Source organism: Chionomys nivalis, chromosome 4 (genome assembly GCF_950005125.1).
Source record: "Chionomys nivalis chromosome 4, mChiNiv1.1, whole genome shotgun sequence".
Classification (NCBI taxonomy): domain Eukaryota; kingdom Metazoa; phylum Chordata; class Mammalia; order Rodentia; family Cricetidae; genus Chionomys; species Chionomys nivalis.
Genome location: NC_080089.1, coordinates 18,557,516 through 18,575,536, shown reverse-complemented (window position 1 = coordinate 18,575,536; position 18,021 = coordinate 18,557,516). Strand labels below are relative to the sequence as shown.

General features: G+C 38.8%; 1 protein-coding gene across 3 annotated transcripts in view; it reads left to right on the top strand.

The window, feature by feature from the left end:
* Positions 1 to 18,021, top strand: part of Naalad2 (N-acetylated alpha-linked acidic dipeptidase 2) — a 114,385-nt gene that overhangs the window by 54,183 nt on the left and 42,181 nt on the right. The window contains exons 2-8 of one of the 3 annotated variants that reach the window (XM_057766733.1): positions 2,533 to 2,653; positions 5,252 to 5,382; positions 6,054 to 6,165; positions 9,075 to 9,261; positions 10,940 to 11,041; positions 12,040 to 12,165; positions 14,501 to 14,687. In XM_057766733.1, coding sequence (XP_057622716.1) covers positions 2,533 to 2,653; positions 5,252 to 5,382; positions 6,054 to 6,165; positions 9,075 to 9,261; positions 10,940 to 11,041; positions 12,040 to 12,165; positions 14,501 to 14,687 — 966 coding nt within the window. Of the gene's footprint in view, positions 1 to 2,532; positions 2,654 to 5,191; positions 5,383 to 6,053; positions 6,166 to 9,074; positions 9,262 to 10,939; positions 11,042 to 12,039; positions 12,166 to 14,500; positions 14,688 to 18,021 lie in introns of those variants that run through there. The other 2 variants (XM_057766732.1, XM_057766731.1) reach the window with 2 other exon arrangements.

Here is an 18,021-nt window from a genome sequence, read left to right as displayed (position 1 = left end):
CTTTTAATCCCAGCACTTGGGAGGAAGAGGCAAGCAGATCTTTGTGAAGTCAAGGATAACCTGGTCTACAGAGTGAGTTTCATGATAGCCAAAAATACACAGAAAAAAAAAAACTTTCTCAAATAAATAAGAAAAAGAAAAGAAACAGGGTTTAAAATAAAGATACATAAAGATGGAAAATATACAGAGAATCTGAATACTGTATGTTACTGTGTTGTCTTTGAATTGTTTGACTTCTGAGGGAGGACCAGCAGCTGATAAAAGACATTTGATTATAAATGCTGTTGGATTAATCAATGCCTTGACTTCAAAATGTAAGTCAAAAGACATGTTACTTTGGAGAAGAGGTTTTGCTTTTGTTTCCACAGGAAATGAGAGGCTGTGGATTCATTCTGAGTTAAGAAAAATCAGGTTTGATCAAGGAAGACCCTCTAAGAAATCTCTGGTAGGAGCAAATGGTCCAGATGATCCAACATTTCAGAGGGTCTCTGTTGGTTTCCTCTGAATCCTACATCTAGAACTGTTACAAGACTGCTGACTGAGATGATCAAGTCTCATAGAATATTCCAGTTAGGACTTGACCATAATCCTAAATTTTTTTAAGTCCATATAAGATTATCTATGCCCCAATCAGCAGGAAGTAGCCTAGAAAACTATGCCCACATTCCCACAAAATGGATTATGGATGTTTGTCTTTGTTTAGAGTTGTTTACAAGTTACTAGGGATAATGGTCAGGAAAAAAAATTTAAAAAATGGATTAGATTTACAGTTCTTGCTTTGAAAAAGAAAAGGAGAGGGAGAGGAAGTGCTGTAGGACAATGGTCTTAATGGTGGGACAAAAACCTCTGTCAACTCAAAATTTAAAGAACAGCTGTTACCACCTGCATAAAGGGTAGTGGGTGCTCAGCTTGAAGGAAGGATGCAAACATGAAGCAAAGGTACAAAAGGGACTTCAAAGGGCAGTGCAGAGCAGAACAAGGCAGCAGACCAAAAGTCTTTTTCACTTCTGACCTGTGATGAAGGATGGCAGGAAGAGAAATGGCTGGTTAGCTAGCTTTCTGGGTAAGAGATCATTAAATGAAAATAGTTATCAGGAGAATAGATGGTTGGAGAAGATGGAGAGGCATTGAATCACAAAGATTACTGAAGAAAAGTTGAGAACACAAAAAGAAAAGACACCAGACGCTTAAAGCTGGCAAAGTGTCATGGGTAACAGGCTGAATGTTTATGTTAATAAGAGAGGAACAATGGAAAAATAAAAGAGGTAGGAAAATCTGGGTTAAAGACCAATGTATGTAACTTACCAGTATTCTGTTTCTATCTGGAATACCTGCTTGACAGGAGCTATGAGGCAGAGGTCCTCCAACTCCACTGGAAATATGTGGCTGTTCCCTAATTTCTACATTTATTGTTGAGTAGAGTAATTGTGACATCAGAAGAAAACCATGGTTTCTGCTTTTTCTCTACATTTCTCCTCCCCTTTGCTAGCCTTTTCTCACTACCTTTATCTCTCATCTGTCCAACAAGTTTCTGTATTTTGATCAGCTAACACTATAATATCTAAGTTTATATTTGTAAGAAAAATTGTGCCCAGAATCTTAGAAATGCTCACCTGGAATGCCTCTCTTTTCATGAATCGCAGTACTCAAGATACTCAATGTTTTCTTTCTGGAAAGTAAGCATTGCTGCCTTGATGACAATATCATGTAGCCTACGACCATTTCTGAAGTAGTGACATTTCTATAGTTACCTTGTGGCATCACTAATGGCTTAATGCTTATATTTATAAAGAATATTTTATCTGGAATTTATCTAGAATAAAGATAAATCTTTAAAGGATAGAATTTTTGATATAACCATTGTTTAGAATGTTGATATGACAAATATCCAGTCACTAAACCTGTTTTAACATTTAAATATTAAAATATTATTAAGATATTTATAATATATTGCTTTATTTGTATCCATTTCACATTGGGTTTGATTGTTTTTGTTTTAAAAAATAGAGCCTATGTATTTCAGTCTAGCTTGAAATTCATTACCTAGTCCAGGATGTTTTCAGATGTTTTGAGGTAAATCTCCTCCTCAGCCTCTTGAGTTTTGGAATTAGAAGTGTGTACCACAACACCTAGCTCTATTTCACCATTTTTCAAAAGATTAGCCATGAATCAGTTGAAGTGGCTTGATTTTAGAGTTATAAGGATGCTTCTAAGATGTGAGAAGAGAAAGGAAAGTATGTGTATGAGAGTCTTCAACTTGAATGGAAAGCAGTTTATTTTAGAGGCTCGCTGCATAATTAGATCAAATAGTTTTATGGAGAGATTGGTTTCCAGAGAAAATGTTTCTTTTACACAAACTTATCTTTAAAGGAAAATTTTAAGAAAAGATTAGCAAAAGATCAATAATATTGTTCTTTTTTATGTGCTTTGCAAAATGCAAATATCTTTTACAATGCCAATTATCACAAAGCATTACTTAAGAGCAGCCTTCTGTAACACACTTAATGGAGCAGAAATTCTAAATGCTTACAGATTCCATAGAAAGCAAAGGCCAAAGACTCTGGAGCCAGCCAATTCCACTTTTTACAATGGATTTTCAGGACTCAGACTGCAGATGCCGCCTGATAGGGCATCGACGGCGGTCATATTGGAGGTAATTCTGCTTTTTCTTAGAATTTGTTATATGGAATAATTTATTCAATACTTACCTTATCAGTTCATCATAAGTCTTGTAATGGCAAGTATCACATCCTCAAAAGTTTGTACAATGTGTGTCATGCAATAGCTCCTGAGTAAATGCTCACTGAATCAATATTCTAATTTTAATTTTGGAAGATTAATCAAATGGACAAAGTGATGAATGATGCATCAATTTCTCTTACTTGTCAGACTTCAATTGGCTGTCAAAATTGAGATAGGATGGAAAAAGTTAAAATTTAAAAATAATTTTAGTTTCTTTAATCTTTAGTTTCCACCATTTCTCTCACAAACCTTATTGAATTTTTGAGTATTTTCTGATAAAGTCAAAGTCCTGGAAACCAGAAAATTATATAAAAAATTCCCAAAATATAGTGGTATTTTATTTGTATTTTAATAAATAAATCTTGCCTGAAGACCAGAGGCGAAGCTAAAGCCACTAGAGATCAGGTGGTGGCGATTTACACCTTTAATCCCAGGATTTGAGAGACAGAGGCAGACGGATCTCTCGAGTGCAAGGCCACTCTGGGCTACACAAGATCAATTCAGAAACAGATCCAGGTGTGGTGCCTGACACCTTTAATCCCAGTCTTAAGGAGTCACACATTTCATGCCAGCGCTAGAGGGAATATAAAACGTAAGGAGGGAGAGGTTTAGTTAGTCTGTAGTTGCCCAACTTCGGTAGTGATAAGATTTCTCTAGAGGCTTGACTGCTTTGTTTTTCCAGTTTTGGGGTTGAACACCAATATCTGACTCTGGGTTTTTAATTATTGGTGCTACACCAAAATATTTATGTGGCATACAAGTAACATTTTATACTGTTTGTGAACGGAGGTGATTTTTGTCTCAGCTGTTAGACACTGGATAGTTATTTAAAGCCCTTATGGTACTGCACACCTTTAATCCCAGCATTCAGGAGGCAAACTCAGGGAGATCTCTGAGTTCAAGGCCAGCCTAATTTATAGAGTAAGATATAGGACAGAGAAAGCCTTTCTTGAAAAGATAAAAAAACAAATGAACAAAGCAAAATTCTTACATTATTTACATAATAGATTGTGGAATCATTTATGTTGTATTTGGGGAGTGTATCTTCTTCATAGTCTGTTGCACCTGTGAACTAATTTTATTCAAATTTCCTATGTATCCATCCACATGTAGGGGGATTAATTTTGATATGAAAATATATTTGAAAAAGTTTATTTCTAAAATGAGAGTGACAGAGACATGGGGTTTGGACAGTCCAAAGAGCCACTATTGAAGGAGCTGATGTTATTCGGGGCTTTAAAAGATTACAAACGTTTAGAAGTAAGTTGTCAGGGCAGGGGATATGGCACAGTTGGTAGAAGCCACATCTAGCATGTAAGAAGATTCCATTCCCATCATGGGGGCACACTCCTCGGGAGTTCAAGATTGCCTTTGCCTGCCTTCGCTGGTCTACATAGCAAGTTCAAGGCCAGACTGGGAGACTCCTAAATAAAAAATAAACAAAACAAATGTATTTTGTTTAAAGACAGCTTTTAAAGCTTTTGCAAAGTTACAAAAGAAAAGCCATTTGATACAGCAGTCAGTAATGACACCCAAGAAAAACAAAGACATTAGGAGCTTCCAGCAACCTGCTGGAAGTAAGGGGTGTTACCCAAAGCCATTAGGACTACCCAGGACATGGAGAACTGCTGGGCACATGGTAAGACGTTACCACCTTCATCGTCCTCTAGGGAGTTTTGATTTGGCTAGGATGACTTGTTAGATGTTCCATTTGGGAGAGACGGATGCAAAACCAGCTGTGTTGTGAACCTTGTAAACATGGTTAAAGGGAAATACTTTTTAAGTTTAACGGAAGGACGAGGACAGAAATGACATTTAGAACTTAGGGCCAGTAATAGCGCATGGCCCTTGTCATGGTGAATTTTGTTCACGTGCAGCTACGTTGTTCCAAAGGGGTGTGTTAAAACCTCTGCTATAGCCGGGCGGTGGTGGCACACGCCTTTAATCCCAGCACTTGGGAGGCAGAGGCAGGCTGATCTCTGTGAGTTCGAGACCAGCCTACAAGAGCTAGTTCCAGGACAGGCTCCAAAACCACAGAGAAACCCTGTCTCGAAAAAAAAAAAAAACCAAAAAAAAAAAAAAAAAAAAAACCTCTGCTATAGAAATGCAGAAATGTGGAGGCCTGTTCAGATATGCCTGTGGTGGGTGGGTGCGGGAGGGATTAGGTCTCAGTCTCTGGGATTTGGTGTTCCAGGGTTGAGGCTCCGGCTTGTTACAGAAGAAGCCCAGGACACACGTAGCCTCAGTGTGTTCAAGTAGCAATTGGAAGAATATGAAAGCTGAGGAAGGAACCCCTCAGTGAGATTTTCAATGAAAACGTCCTTCTTGGGATGCAGTTGACAAAAGGCTCTGGTTGGTCTCTTCAGTAAATAATCAGAGCTCTGTGTAGCAGCTCCTCCCGCTGCCCTGCCTTCTACTACGGGCAGACTGAGCAGGCGCTGTGGTGCAGTTTCTTTTAGTCTCTGGGTCGTTGCAAAGTCTCCTGTTCACCCTAGCTTTCCACCTGCAGCCCCCAGGCCTGCTGTTGCAGTCCACTGCACTCCCGGGCCCAGGACGGCATGGTGAGGCCTCGGCAGCTCAGAGGTCTGGGGATTTGCATTGCTGCAGCGCTGGCGTCTTTTGTCGCCGGCTTTACTATGGGTAAGTGTGAAAGTCAGGTGAGGAGATCTCTCTGGAGGGAGGAAAAGCCCAGAGTGGTTTAGGGCGTGCTCTGTGGAGTTTCCAAAAGAATACAGCAAATGTAAAGAGAAAATACAATGCATTTTAGTCGGAATTCAACTTTATTTAAAGTTTTTATTGAGTTCAGACCACAGCTGTGGGCTGCTGGGAAGAAAACATCGGTTGCTACTATGTAGATGGGGAAAAGATGCCTATTTCTAAATAATTATGAATTGGGGTCATTTTTTACCTGGATGTTTTTGCAGTGCTTCTTGAGTGTCAGGGGCTGTTTATGAACTAGATTTCCGGAGAGAGTTTGAAAGGTTATGCCTCATATATTCATAGTACAAGGGAAGAAAAAGAACAGTTCCTGAAGTGAACCTGTGCTAACCAACTGAGAGTTGCACGCGTATGAGAATTTTAATAGCTTTCTGCAATTAGCATGGTCCCCCCCCCCCCCAAAAAATGCACAGTGATCTGTTGGTTAGGTATCACCTCGTGTTTTTTTGTTGTTGTTGTTGTTTGTTTGTTTGTTTTTACTTTATTTGGTTTCTGGTTGTCAGAAGCAACCAGTGTGCTTGTTCTGCATCTTTATGAGTGTTTGTGTATTTCTGTATGTAGAGTGTGTATCTGTGATTTCACTCTACCCCCAGGCTGGCTTATTAAACCTTTGAAAGAAACATCCACTTCAGCTCATTCTCATCAGAGGATGCAGTGGACTCTGTTATCGGAAATGAAGGCTGAAAACATCAGATCTTTTCTCCGGTAAGTTTGTGTTGCATTTTTATCATAGAAATAGTGTTTGTTGCATGAACAGATGAATTTAAACTTGGCCAGCCTTTATTTATATGTGAAATTATACATTGTTCGTCAATTCACTGATTTTTTAAAAAATGTGTCTAAACCACTAAGGATGAAATCCATGGCTTGTTACAGAGATGCTGTTTCTCACCCATAACTTCATCCCACAGGAAAGGGTCTGATTGGTGTGTTTAGAGACCTTTCATCTTCATGTAACCTTGAACTGCAAATGAATGAGATGTTTTTGTTCCTTGTGTATGGATTTAGTCAGTATACTGAATTTAATCAGAAGAATCTTCTTTCTTTCTTTCTCCCAGCACCCTTTCTTTACTGCATTCTGTTAAGAAGAGTTAGGACACTGGCAGTCGGGTGACTTAGAAAGGAGATCAGCCTTTCTGACTGCGATTTTCTCATTTTGCAATTTTTTTTCTTTTTCTTTCTTTTCTTTTTTTTTTCTCAATCACTGAACAAAATGGAAACAGTAAGGACAGTGTAAACTTTTCAACTTCTTTTGCAAGGCAGTTTCTATAACACGTTTTTCTTCTCAGACTCCCTCAAAAAGAGTGCTACAAACAAATCAGCTTTGTTGGATTATAATTTACATAAACTACACAATTCAAAACCTTGCAGTTTTTTTTATTAATTTATTTATTTATTAAAGATTTCTGTCTCTTTCCCGCCACCGCCTCCCATATCCCTCCCCGTCCCCCAATCAACTCCCCCTGTGGGAGTTCCCTGCCTTCCCTGCCCTGTGGGGAGGCCAAGGACCTCCCACCTCCTTCCAGGTCTAGTAAGGTGAGCATCCAAACAGCCTAGGCTCCCACAAAGCCAGTATGTGCAGTAAGATCAAAACCCAGTGCCATTGTTCTTGACTTCTCAGCAGTCCTCAATGTCTGCTATGTTCAGTGAGTCTGGTTTTATCCCATGCTTTTTCAGACCCAGTCCAGCTGGCCTTGGTGAGTTCCCGAAAGAACATCCCCATTGTCTCAGTATGTGGGTGCACCCCTCATGGCCCTGAGTTCCTTGCTGGTGCTCTCTCTTCTGCTCCTGGTTTGGACCTTGGGGTTGTAGTCTGGTGCTCCCATGTGGGACTCAAAACCTTGCAGTTTTATAACTGTTTACTGGCTTGTTTCTTCTGGCTTGCTCAGTTTGCTTTTTTATTGATTCCAGGACTGCCTGCCCAGGGATGGCACTGCCCACAGTGGCTGGGCCCTCCCAAAACAATCATTAATCAAGAAAATGCCCCACAGACATGCCTAAAAGGCCAGTCTGAAGAAGGCAATTCCTCAATTGAGATTCTCTGTTCTAGAAGACTCTAGGTTGTCAAGTTGAAAACAAAAGAAAACAAACAACCCATAACCAACAAAAGGATGTAAAGTAGAAACCAAATATACCTAGTCTCCATGTATTGCTCTCTATTTGTAAAATAGCTAGTCTAACCTCATTTGTACTTTGTAAAAGAAATATTTGACATATTAAACATCTATAGGCTGCAGTTTTCACTTAATGGCTTAACTAGAGAGAGAAAGCTTCTCAGAGCTTGATACTTGAGTCTTCATGGTTCAGTCATAATCTTCGGTGGGAGAGGGTAAGACCCAAGCAGAGGGAAAAATATTTATGTCTGGGAAGAAAGCCTTGTGCAAAGCCTACGAACGACAACAATGACAGTGGAAAGAGCGCTGTTGAGCGGAAGCTTTGAGCACAGTAACAGGGAAGGAGGCTGGGGTAGGAGGATTTTAGTCTGAGCATCTTGAACAATCGTGCAATAAGAGCAGACCAACTACTGAAAAATACTATTTCTCAAAATCAGAAAATTATAATTTCAGGTTCTAGCTATAAAAATATGAACTACTTTTTTAGCTCCCTTATTTGCAAACTAAGGGAAAGGAAGACCGGTGGTGAGGATGGAGATACAATGTAAAAGTGCTGGTACCAAGTTTCCAATGAAAATGCATCTTCATGTCCATAGAGGGTTTGTTTTTCTTTTTTTGTTTTTGTTATTTTTCTTTTTGGTCATCCTTTAGTTAACTTTAAAACTAATTTACAAAAATGTTTATTTTTTTCTCTACTGTTGCAAGTGGAAAAGAGAAGAAACCTTTAATATAATATTTGTGAAATAAATCTTACGAATAACTCCTTGTGGGGTTATTAAAATGCTATAGTTCATTTCCACCCAGAACTAAGAAAACATCACCCAAGGAAGTTTGACAGATCTGTGCTTCTCAAGTCACAAAAAAGATTTTGGCACTAAAGAATACAAAAATTCCTGGACCTTAATTTCAATGAAGTAAATACACTGCCACATACCTCTTAGAACTGATAGAATCATCTAAGCCAAATGGAGGGTACCTGGCTGTCCCTAAGAAATGCTGAGACTTCTCCCTCTAAATGCCCTCCATTTACTCATGAACTTCAGGGTGTTGCATTGTCCTAGAGCGGTGACATTCTTAAGGGTGTCTTCTCGCATTTGGTTCCGTGCCAGTGTGTTTACCATGGAGTTCGTCATTTCTTCAGGGAGCATAACATGAAGATTGGTTGGCTGGTTGGTTGGTTTTGGTTTTCTCAAGACAGGATCTCATTATGTAGCTCTGACTGTCCTAGAACTCACTGTGTAGACCAGGCTGGACTTGAGCTCTACCTGCTTCTGGCTCCTGCGTACTGGGATTAAAGACATGCACCACTGTGCCCAGCTATACCATGAAAATTGAAGTTGTGTTTAATTATTTTAAAGAGTCATGTCTAAGAAATTGGTATATCTGACTGAGATTTTTCTGTGTCTGATACGTAATTGGCATGGACTGCCTCAAGGGTGAGCCGTGGAGCCTTGTTTGGATGCATGCTCTTACCCTCCAATTCTATTGATCTCATTTCAGGTCCTTTACAATATCTCCCCATCTGGCAGGAACAGAACAAAATTTACTGCTTGCCAAAAAAATCCAAACACAGTGGAAGAAATTTGGATTAGATTCAGCCAACTTGGTTCATTATGATGTTCTCTTATCTTACCCAAATGAGACAGATGCAAACTATGTATCGATTGTGGATGGCCATGGAACTGAGGTGATGTGGAATTCTTGAGAGTTTTCTTATCTTGCAATCCCTGGTTTGAACTTGGCCCCTGAGACAGGATCTCACTTTTTAGCTTTTGCTGGCGTGGAATCTGTTGTATGAACCAGACTTTCCTCAAATCTGTGGCAAGGTGCACACAACCTAATTCATTGCTTGTTTCTTGTTCCTTCGCTAATTGGAATGCCGAGTCAAGTACCAATATAAATTTGTTGATAATGTGGTACCGTTCACATAATTCAGAAACGGTGATGTGCTGCACTCTTCAGTGTCTATTTGTGTTAAGCATGGTACTAATTCCTTAGGCCAGAATGAAGACTAGTACATATTTCCTTTGCTTAGGGAGCTGAGGCAGACAAAGGGATATGTCATTTAAAATCAGTAGGCTAATTGCAGGGAAGAGATAACTAAGGTTCAGCCATTTAACCTAAATAAGGAGATAAAAAGTCTTGCTGGAGGAACTGATACATGAGTCAGAAAAGAGAATAAGAGTTTAACCACATGAAAACTTAAAGCAAGGAAGAGAGTTTTAGTCAGAGGAAGTACTAGACATGCATGGAAGTGTATCCTGGCTCAGTATTATTGGTAGAGTCTAAAGATTTTATGTGTTACAATAATGTGAAAGCAAAGTGGACTACAGAAAGGGGTAGAGGAGTAGATAAGCTCTGGATACGGGTCATAGGATTATATTGTATCTTAAGGAGTTAGATGGCAAGATTCAACTATGAGACCTTCTGGAAATCATAGGCAAGGAAAAGGTAGGACTGCAAAGCATGTTAGAGAGGGCTCTTGCACAGCATATATAGACTAAGCAGAGAGTCAAAGTTACAACGGTAACGTAATAGTTCAAGTCAAATGCGAAGCCCTGGATTAGGCTACTTGCAGAAATAAAGGTGAAGGATGAATCTGATAAGCAATCAGGAGTGGGATAGCAACATGGTTCACGGCTGACCTGAGCAAGAAAGAAGCACATGAATAATCAGGATGACTGACTCTCCACACCCAACTGCCTGGTGCAGGTGGCTTACTTAGTGAGGCAGTTCACAGGTGAGAGATGTAGAGCTGTAAGCATGGTGGAAGATAAAAAGCAAATTTTAATATGTTGAGTGTGAAGATCAAAGCTAAATAATCACCTGGCTCTTAAATACAGGAATGTAAAAAAGCTGACCCCAGAAGTTTGTTACTCGTTGGCACAATCTTAATAGTGAAATTACACTGGAAGGAATAGGAAATTACCAAGAAGTTGTATAGGGGTAGAATATGGTAACCATTTATTTGATGGTGAAAGAAAAGGCCTTTGCAAGAGAAGCAAACAGAAAGGCAAAGGAGGAAATCACAAAAGTGCCACCACTGGTAGCTTTCTTTTGCTCGCTTACTTTTAAGCAGTGCTGAGGATGGAATTCAACATGCTACACAAGTATTCTACCACCCAGCTACACCCCAGCCCATGAACGCCACCTTGGAAACCTGCTTCTACACTTAATAAGAGAACACTTAATCACTTAGGACTATTACTTTGAAGATGATGTAAAACTTATTCGTTGTTGTCAGCAGGATTTGTCTGTTTAATTATAAAATCTTATCTAAATATAATTTAGGGGGCAAGATGGACCATGCCTGATAATGATGTAGGATTATTCTCTGTAACTTGACATGTTTGAATTCTTGCTAGATTTTTAAAACTTCATACCTTGAACCACCACCAGATGGATATGAGAATGTCACAAACATCGTACCGCCCTATAATGCCTTTGCAGCCCAGGGCATGCCAGAGGTAAAAAATGTGCACATCTTTACACCTTTTTTTGTTCTGTGAAAGCCAGTGTAGAGAAATACCACCCAGGGGACCTCACATGCAGACAACATATTGATGTATTCATTTTTTCATGCTCAGTACTATGAGCACCTTCCAAAATTAGAATGATTTTTTAATAACAAAGAAGATCCTAAGGGGGAGAAGAACGAAAGGAAAGAGCACTAAGAGTCCGCACTCTGCAGAACAGCAAACCTCCAACTGCGCTCTCAGCAGGTGCTTCCAGCAGCTTTCCTCACTCTTTACAATGTGATTTTTAAATTATTTTTATCCACCTACTTTTGTAGTTCATACTACAGATATTCTTAAAATAGTGTTGTGGTTGAAATTAAATATATTTGGGATTTCAGAAGCTATTTCCAATTGATAGCTTACAAATGAAAAATTGGTTTTCTCCATGGAAGTCTCACTGGGGAAGCAAGTTACTCTTTAGGGTTGGCTCCCATGTCCAGCAGTATATGCTCAACACAAAATAAACCCAACAGCATCTTTGGAGACTGTTCTCATAATTTTAAGTCAGGTTTTTTTTTATTTCATTTTACTTTATTATCATTCCTAAGATACTTGTTTTCTAAGGAGAAACAGAAAGGGTGTGGATCCTGATGGGGAAGGAGATGGGGAAGATCTGGAAGGAGTAAGAGGAGGGGAAACCATTATCGGAACATATTGTATTTAAAAAGTATCTTCAATAAAAGAAAAAAGATGGAAAAAGATAGACAATAAAAATTAAACATAGTTGGGTTCATTGAAATTGGATTGACTGTTTCCTACTGATAATTTCTTCTGGAGAATAACTATTTAAAATATGTCTCCGCTCCATAAAGAACTTTATGAAATGTTAAAATGGTGTTGTTGGGTTCCAAATAAGGAAAGAAAACTGCCAATAGACTTTTGAAGAACAAATTATTTTAATTTTGTCTTGAAGGCAGTAGTATACGTTTCTTTCCCTTTTCTTGTAGGGAGAACTTGTCTATGTCAACTATGCTCGCACTGAAGACTTCTTCAAGCTAGAAAGAGAGATGAACATCAACTGTACTGGGAAGATTGTTATTGCAAGATATGGGAAGATATTTCGAGGAAATAAAGTAGGGTATTCCTTTTTCTAGAAGGAAAGGGGGAGGTTGGATCCTACAAATATAAATGCTCAATTATATTCGCTCTCTAAAATTGCTCTTAACTTTGTTCTCATGGGTACACAGAAAACTTTATTTTATATAACTTTATATGTCTTTTCTTATTTGAGACAGGGTCTCACTATGTAGCTCTGACTCTCCTGGAACTCGCTTTGTAGACCAGGCTGACCTGAAACTCACAGAGATCTGCCTGTCTCTACCTCCCACGTGCTGGGATTACAAATGTGTCCCACCACTGCCTGGTGTAACATTTTAATTCTGCAAAGGACATTATTTTTGTTACAAAAGTAGCATTTGCTTTTTAAAGATGATTAGAATGAAATTTCTATCAATTAAAAGGAACCTTTCCTCTGTATTACCCAACTTATTTTTTTCTAGACTGTTGGAAGGAGGCTACTTGTTTGTCCCCGCTGCCCTGAATTGAAATAATCACACAGAGAATTGTATTAATTAAATCACTGCTTGGCCCATTAGCTTTTGCTTCTTATTGACTAACACTTTCATATGAATTTAACCCATTTCTATTCATCTGTGTATCACCACATGACTGTGCCTTACCAGCTAAAGTTCCGGCGTTACATGGCTACGGCAGGGCTGCATGACTTCTCGTGACTCTGCCTCCTTTCTCCCAGGATTCAGCTTATTTTTCCCCACCTAACTCTGTTCCCCTATAGCTCTACTATAGGCCCAAAGCAGTTCCTTTACTTATCAATGGTAATCACAGCATACAGAGGGAAATCTCACATCACTAGACGTATTCAATTTTAGTCACCCCTTCCCAATTTAATTCTTTGAATTCTAAATCTGAGTATATATACTCTTTATGCAATTATTACGGTTAGATTTTAAAGAGGCCATGACACACTGTGTGTTCTGTAACATTGTTCCCACTCAGCTATTCCTATGCATTCCTATGGTAATACACTAAGAGCTGTACAATATAGTAGCAGTTAAGGGACTAGGACCCTGGCTCCACATACTTGGGTCAGTACTAGTTTGGGCACTGAATCTTTAGATCTTTTCACTGTCACCTACTCTCTCTTCCCAGTGTCCTCTTGAGCAGAATATGAATGCTAATAGCACTGACATTGTAGAGTTCTTCATAAGATCCTAGTCTGTACTGTAGAGAACGTCTCAGTAGCAAACTGATACTAGTAATTTCTATATGACTAGTTATTAAGTCCCTCATTCATTTAAATAGGAACATAGTATTTTTCAGAATTTATAATATATTTAATCATTGACAGATACTTTCCTTAGCCAGGCTTCAGTATGTTCCTACTATAAAGTTTTCCATTGTTAACATTCCATATATACTTCAAACATTTGCATCCAATTTTTGTGATATACATTCATAGAAATTAAGTGTGCATATATGTATGTGATATGTGTGTGTGTGTGTGTGTGTATATGTGTGTGTAATCAATGTTCTTTCTTAATTTCCTTTCCAGGAAGTTGAGATGTTGACAAAGCTGAGTGCTTTTTAAACATTGTAATACATACAAAAGAGCCAAAAATGAGAATTACCTACTTTTTGCTGCAACGTTTCTGATGATTAAGAATTCAGTTATCTCAGCCAGACAGTGGTGGTGCATGCCTTTAATCCCAGCACTTAGGGGGCAGAGGCAGGCAGATTTCTGTGAGTTTGAGGCCAGTCCAGTCTACAAGAGTTAGTTCCAGGACAGCTAGGGCTGTTACACAGAGAAACCCTGTCTTGGAAAACAAAATCAAAACAAAACAATTCAGTTATTAGTTATCTCACAGAATAAAGTTTTTTATTCTTATCAAATTTAATCCAGATAGTTAGATGCTTACAAAATTCCTTTTGAAAAACACACTATGACTATTCTACATAGCGTTCACAATCTGTTTGGTTATGTAAGTATTTAAGTGCTTACTCGATGATGGGCAAGATCTTTGTGGGTAGTTGGTTAAGAGTATAGCATCATTCACATTCTCATTAACCCTCTCGTTTTAGTAGAGTAGACAAACACTAGAAAGATATTTTAATTTATCATAAACTGTCCTATGATAGAAATATATAAAATAAGTATAAAAAAGAGACTAATTTTGCAGGTTTGGGAATGACAGAAACAGATCTTAAAAGAGATAGTTAGGATTTTGTAAGATAAATGACCATTTGTTAAGTTTACCATGAAGGCGATTAGTTTGGAAGCAAAGATAACAAGCATATAACAACAGCATCAAAAAGCAGTTATTAAAGGACTTTTGCAGGAGTAAGCCAGTCCTTTGCATTCCTGCATCGTGTTGCATATTGCTCTTGCAGGTGAAAAATGCCATGCTAGCCGGAGCCTTGGGAATCATCCTGTACTCTGATCCAGCTGACTACTGTGCCCCCGAGGTACAGCCGTATCCCAAAGGATGGAACCTTCCTGGAACTGCAGCACAGAGAGGAAATGTCTTAAACCTAAATGGGGCAGGTGACCCGCTTACGCCAGGCTATCCAGCTAAAGGTTATGAACAAATCTGTTAGTTGATCACTTTTGTGAAGTATTCCTTGCTGTTCTACATGTATAAAAACAAGCACTGTGTGTCTTTTGGGATCCTGACTGCTCAGAAATAAGTAATTTCTCCGTCCTGTGTTTTTTTGTTTTTTTCATAATGTTGAGAATTGTCCTACCAAGGTCTGTAAAGAATCGTCTTGGAATTTTGATGAGGATTGCACTGAATCTGTAGATTGCTCTTGATAGGATGGGGATCTTCACTATGTTAATCCTCCTGACCCATGAGCAGGGAGATCTTTCCATCTTCTGATATCTTCAATTTCTTTCTTCAAAGAAATGAAGTTTATTATGTAAGTCTTTCACTTGCTTGGTAATTTTTTTATTATTTTAGGCTATTGATTTTTTTTTGTTATTATTTGAGGCTATTGTGAAAAGTATTGTTTCTCTGATTTCTTTCTCAGTTTCTTTGTAAGAGCTCCCTGGTGGAATTGTTAGGGTCACTGATATATGCTATCATATCATCTTCAAATTATGATTCTTTGATTTCCTGTTTTTCAATTTGTATCCCCTTAATCTTTTTCAGCTGTCTTATTGCTCTAGCTAAAATATTGAGTACTATGCGTAGATATGGAGAGACTGGACAGTCTTCTCTTTCAGAAAAAAATTTAGTTGTATTGCTTTGGGGTCAGGGAGTAGAATGTGGTGGTTTAAATAGGAATGGCCCCCATAGATGTATTTGAATGTTTGGCCCTTAGGGAGTAGTGCTATCAGGTGGTATGGCCTTGTTTGAGTAGGTATGCCTTTATTGGAGGAAGTGTGTCCTAGCCTTGTGGAGGCAGGCTTTGAAGTCTCATGGACTCATGTTACACCCAGTGTGATACACAGACTCCTTCTGCTGCCTATTGATCAAGATGTCAAACCCTCAGCTCCTTTTCCAACACCATGTCTGCCTGCATACTGCCACATTCCCGCCATGATGATAATGGACTACACCCCTGAAACTGTGTCTTAATTAAGGTTTTTATTGCTGTGAAGAGGCACTCTGACCATGAAAACTCTTATAAAGAAAACATTTAATTGGGGTGACTCTCTTATAGTTTCAGATGTTCAGTTCATTATCATCATGGCAGGGAACATGGTGACCTGCAGGTAGATGTGGTGCTATCTATATCTTTATCAGAATGCAGCAGGAAGTCCACTGAGTGTCACACTGAGGTAAGCTTGAGCAAAAGAAACCTCAAAGCCTGCCCCCACAGTGATACACTTCCTCCAACAAGGCCAGGTCTCCTAATAGTGGCACTCCCTTTGGGGGTTATTTTCTTTCAAACCACTGCAAACTGTAAGCCAGCCCCAATTTAGTGCTTTTCTTTGTAAGAGTTTTTGTGGTCATGGTGTCTCTTCACTGCTGTGGAGTGTTCATTCTGTACACTGTGAATATGTGTTGCTTTCACTGGTTAATAAAGAAGTTGCTTTGACTTATAACAAGGCAGAATAAAGCCAAACAGGAAAGCCAAATGAAGAGACAGGGGAAAAGAAGAGTGGAGAGAGTGAGAGATGAGCCAGCTGCCAGGGAAGCAAAATGCTAGAAAACAGGTAAAACCAGGAAGTCATGTGGCAAAATGTAGATTAACAGAAATGGGTTAATTTAAGTTGTAAGAGTTAATTAGTAATAAGCCTGAACTATAGGCCAAACATTCTGTAATTAATATAAGTGTCTCTGTGTTTATTTGGGACCAGATGGTTGGGACAAAAGAAAAGCTCCTCTGTTTACACTTCACAGCAATAGAAACCCTAACTAAGATAACGATATGTAGTGTCCTTCCCTGTCTTTTTTATTACATTTGATTTGAGGTCTATTTTTTTAGACATTAAAATGGCTACACCAGCTTTCTTGTTAGATCTATTTGCTTAGAAAATCCTTTTCCAACCCTTTACCCTGATGTACTGTTTATTCCTTGTTGTTAATGTGCGTTTTCTGGATGCAGCAGAAGGGTTTGCATCCATTCTGTTAGTCTGTGTCTTTTCATTGGGGAATTGAGACCATTGATATTGAGAGATATCAATGATCAGTGAGTGTTGATTTCTATAACTTTTTTGTTGATTGTGATGGTGACGGTGGTTGTTGTGTGTGTGAGCTTTCCTTCTTTTGTTTTTACTGATATAAGACTATTTCCTATATTTTCATGGGTGTAGTTAACATTGGTGGTTTGGATTTTTCCATCTAGTACCTTCTTTTGTGCTGGATTTGGCTCTATCATGGAATATCTATGATATTTGATTTCTCTATCTATGGTGATTGAAAGTTTTGCTGATATAGTAGGCAGGACTGGTCTCTTAGAGTATGCAAGGGTTAGGCTCTTCTGGCTTTTAGAGTCTCCACTGAGAACTTGGGTGTAATTCTAATAGGTCTGCCTTTATGTGTTACTTGGCCGTTTTCCCTTGTGGTTTTTAATAATTTTTTTTGTACTGTATGATTAATGTCTTGATTTTTTTTCTTTATTTTTCTTTTTAGATTTTTTTTTTATTAGTGTCTTGATTTTTATGTGGTTGGGGGGGACTTTCTTCTTTGGTCCAACTTATTTGGTGTTCTGTTAGCTTCCTGTACTTTTGTATGCATCTCCTTCTTGAAATTAGGGAAATTTATTTTATGATTTTGTTGAAGACATTTTCTGGGCCTTTGAGATAGAGATCTTCTTCTTCTAATCCCTATTATTCTTAGGTTTGGACTTTTCATAGTGTCCCAGATTTTCTGGATGTTTTGTATAAGGAAATTTATTTGTTTATTTATTTATTTATTTACTTATTTATTTATTAAAGAATTCTGCCTCCTCCCCACCCCCACCTCTCATTTCCCTCCCCCAATCAAGTCCCCCTCCCTCGTCAGCCCTAAGAGTAATCAGGGTTCCCTGCCCTGTGGGAAGTCCAAAGACCATCCACCTCCATCCCGGTCTAGTAAGAGGAGCATCCAAACTGCCTAGGCTCCCACAAACCAGTACGTGCAGTAGGATCAAAAACCCATTGCAAAAAAAAAAACAAAAAAAAAAACATTGCCATTGTTCTTGAGTTCTCAGTAGTCCTCATTGTCCACTATGTTCAGCAAGTCCGGTTTTATCCCATGCTTTTTCTGACCCAGGCCAGCTGGCCTTGGTGAGTTCCCGATAGAACATACCCATTGTCTCAGTGTGTGGGTGTCCCCCTCGCGGTCCTGAGTTCCTTGCTCGTGCTCTCTCTCCTTCTGCTCCTCATTTGGACCTTAAGATTTCAGTGCGGTGCTCCAATGTGGGTCTTTGTATCTGTCTCCTTTCATCGCCTGATGAAGGTTACTGTTCAGGATGCCTATATG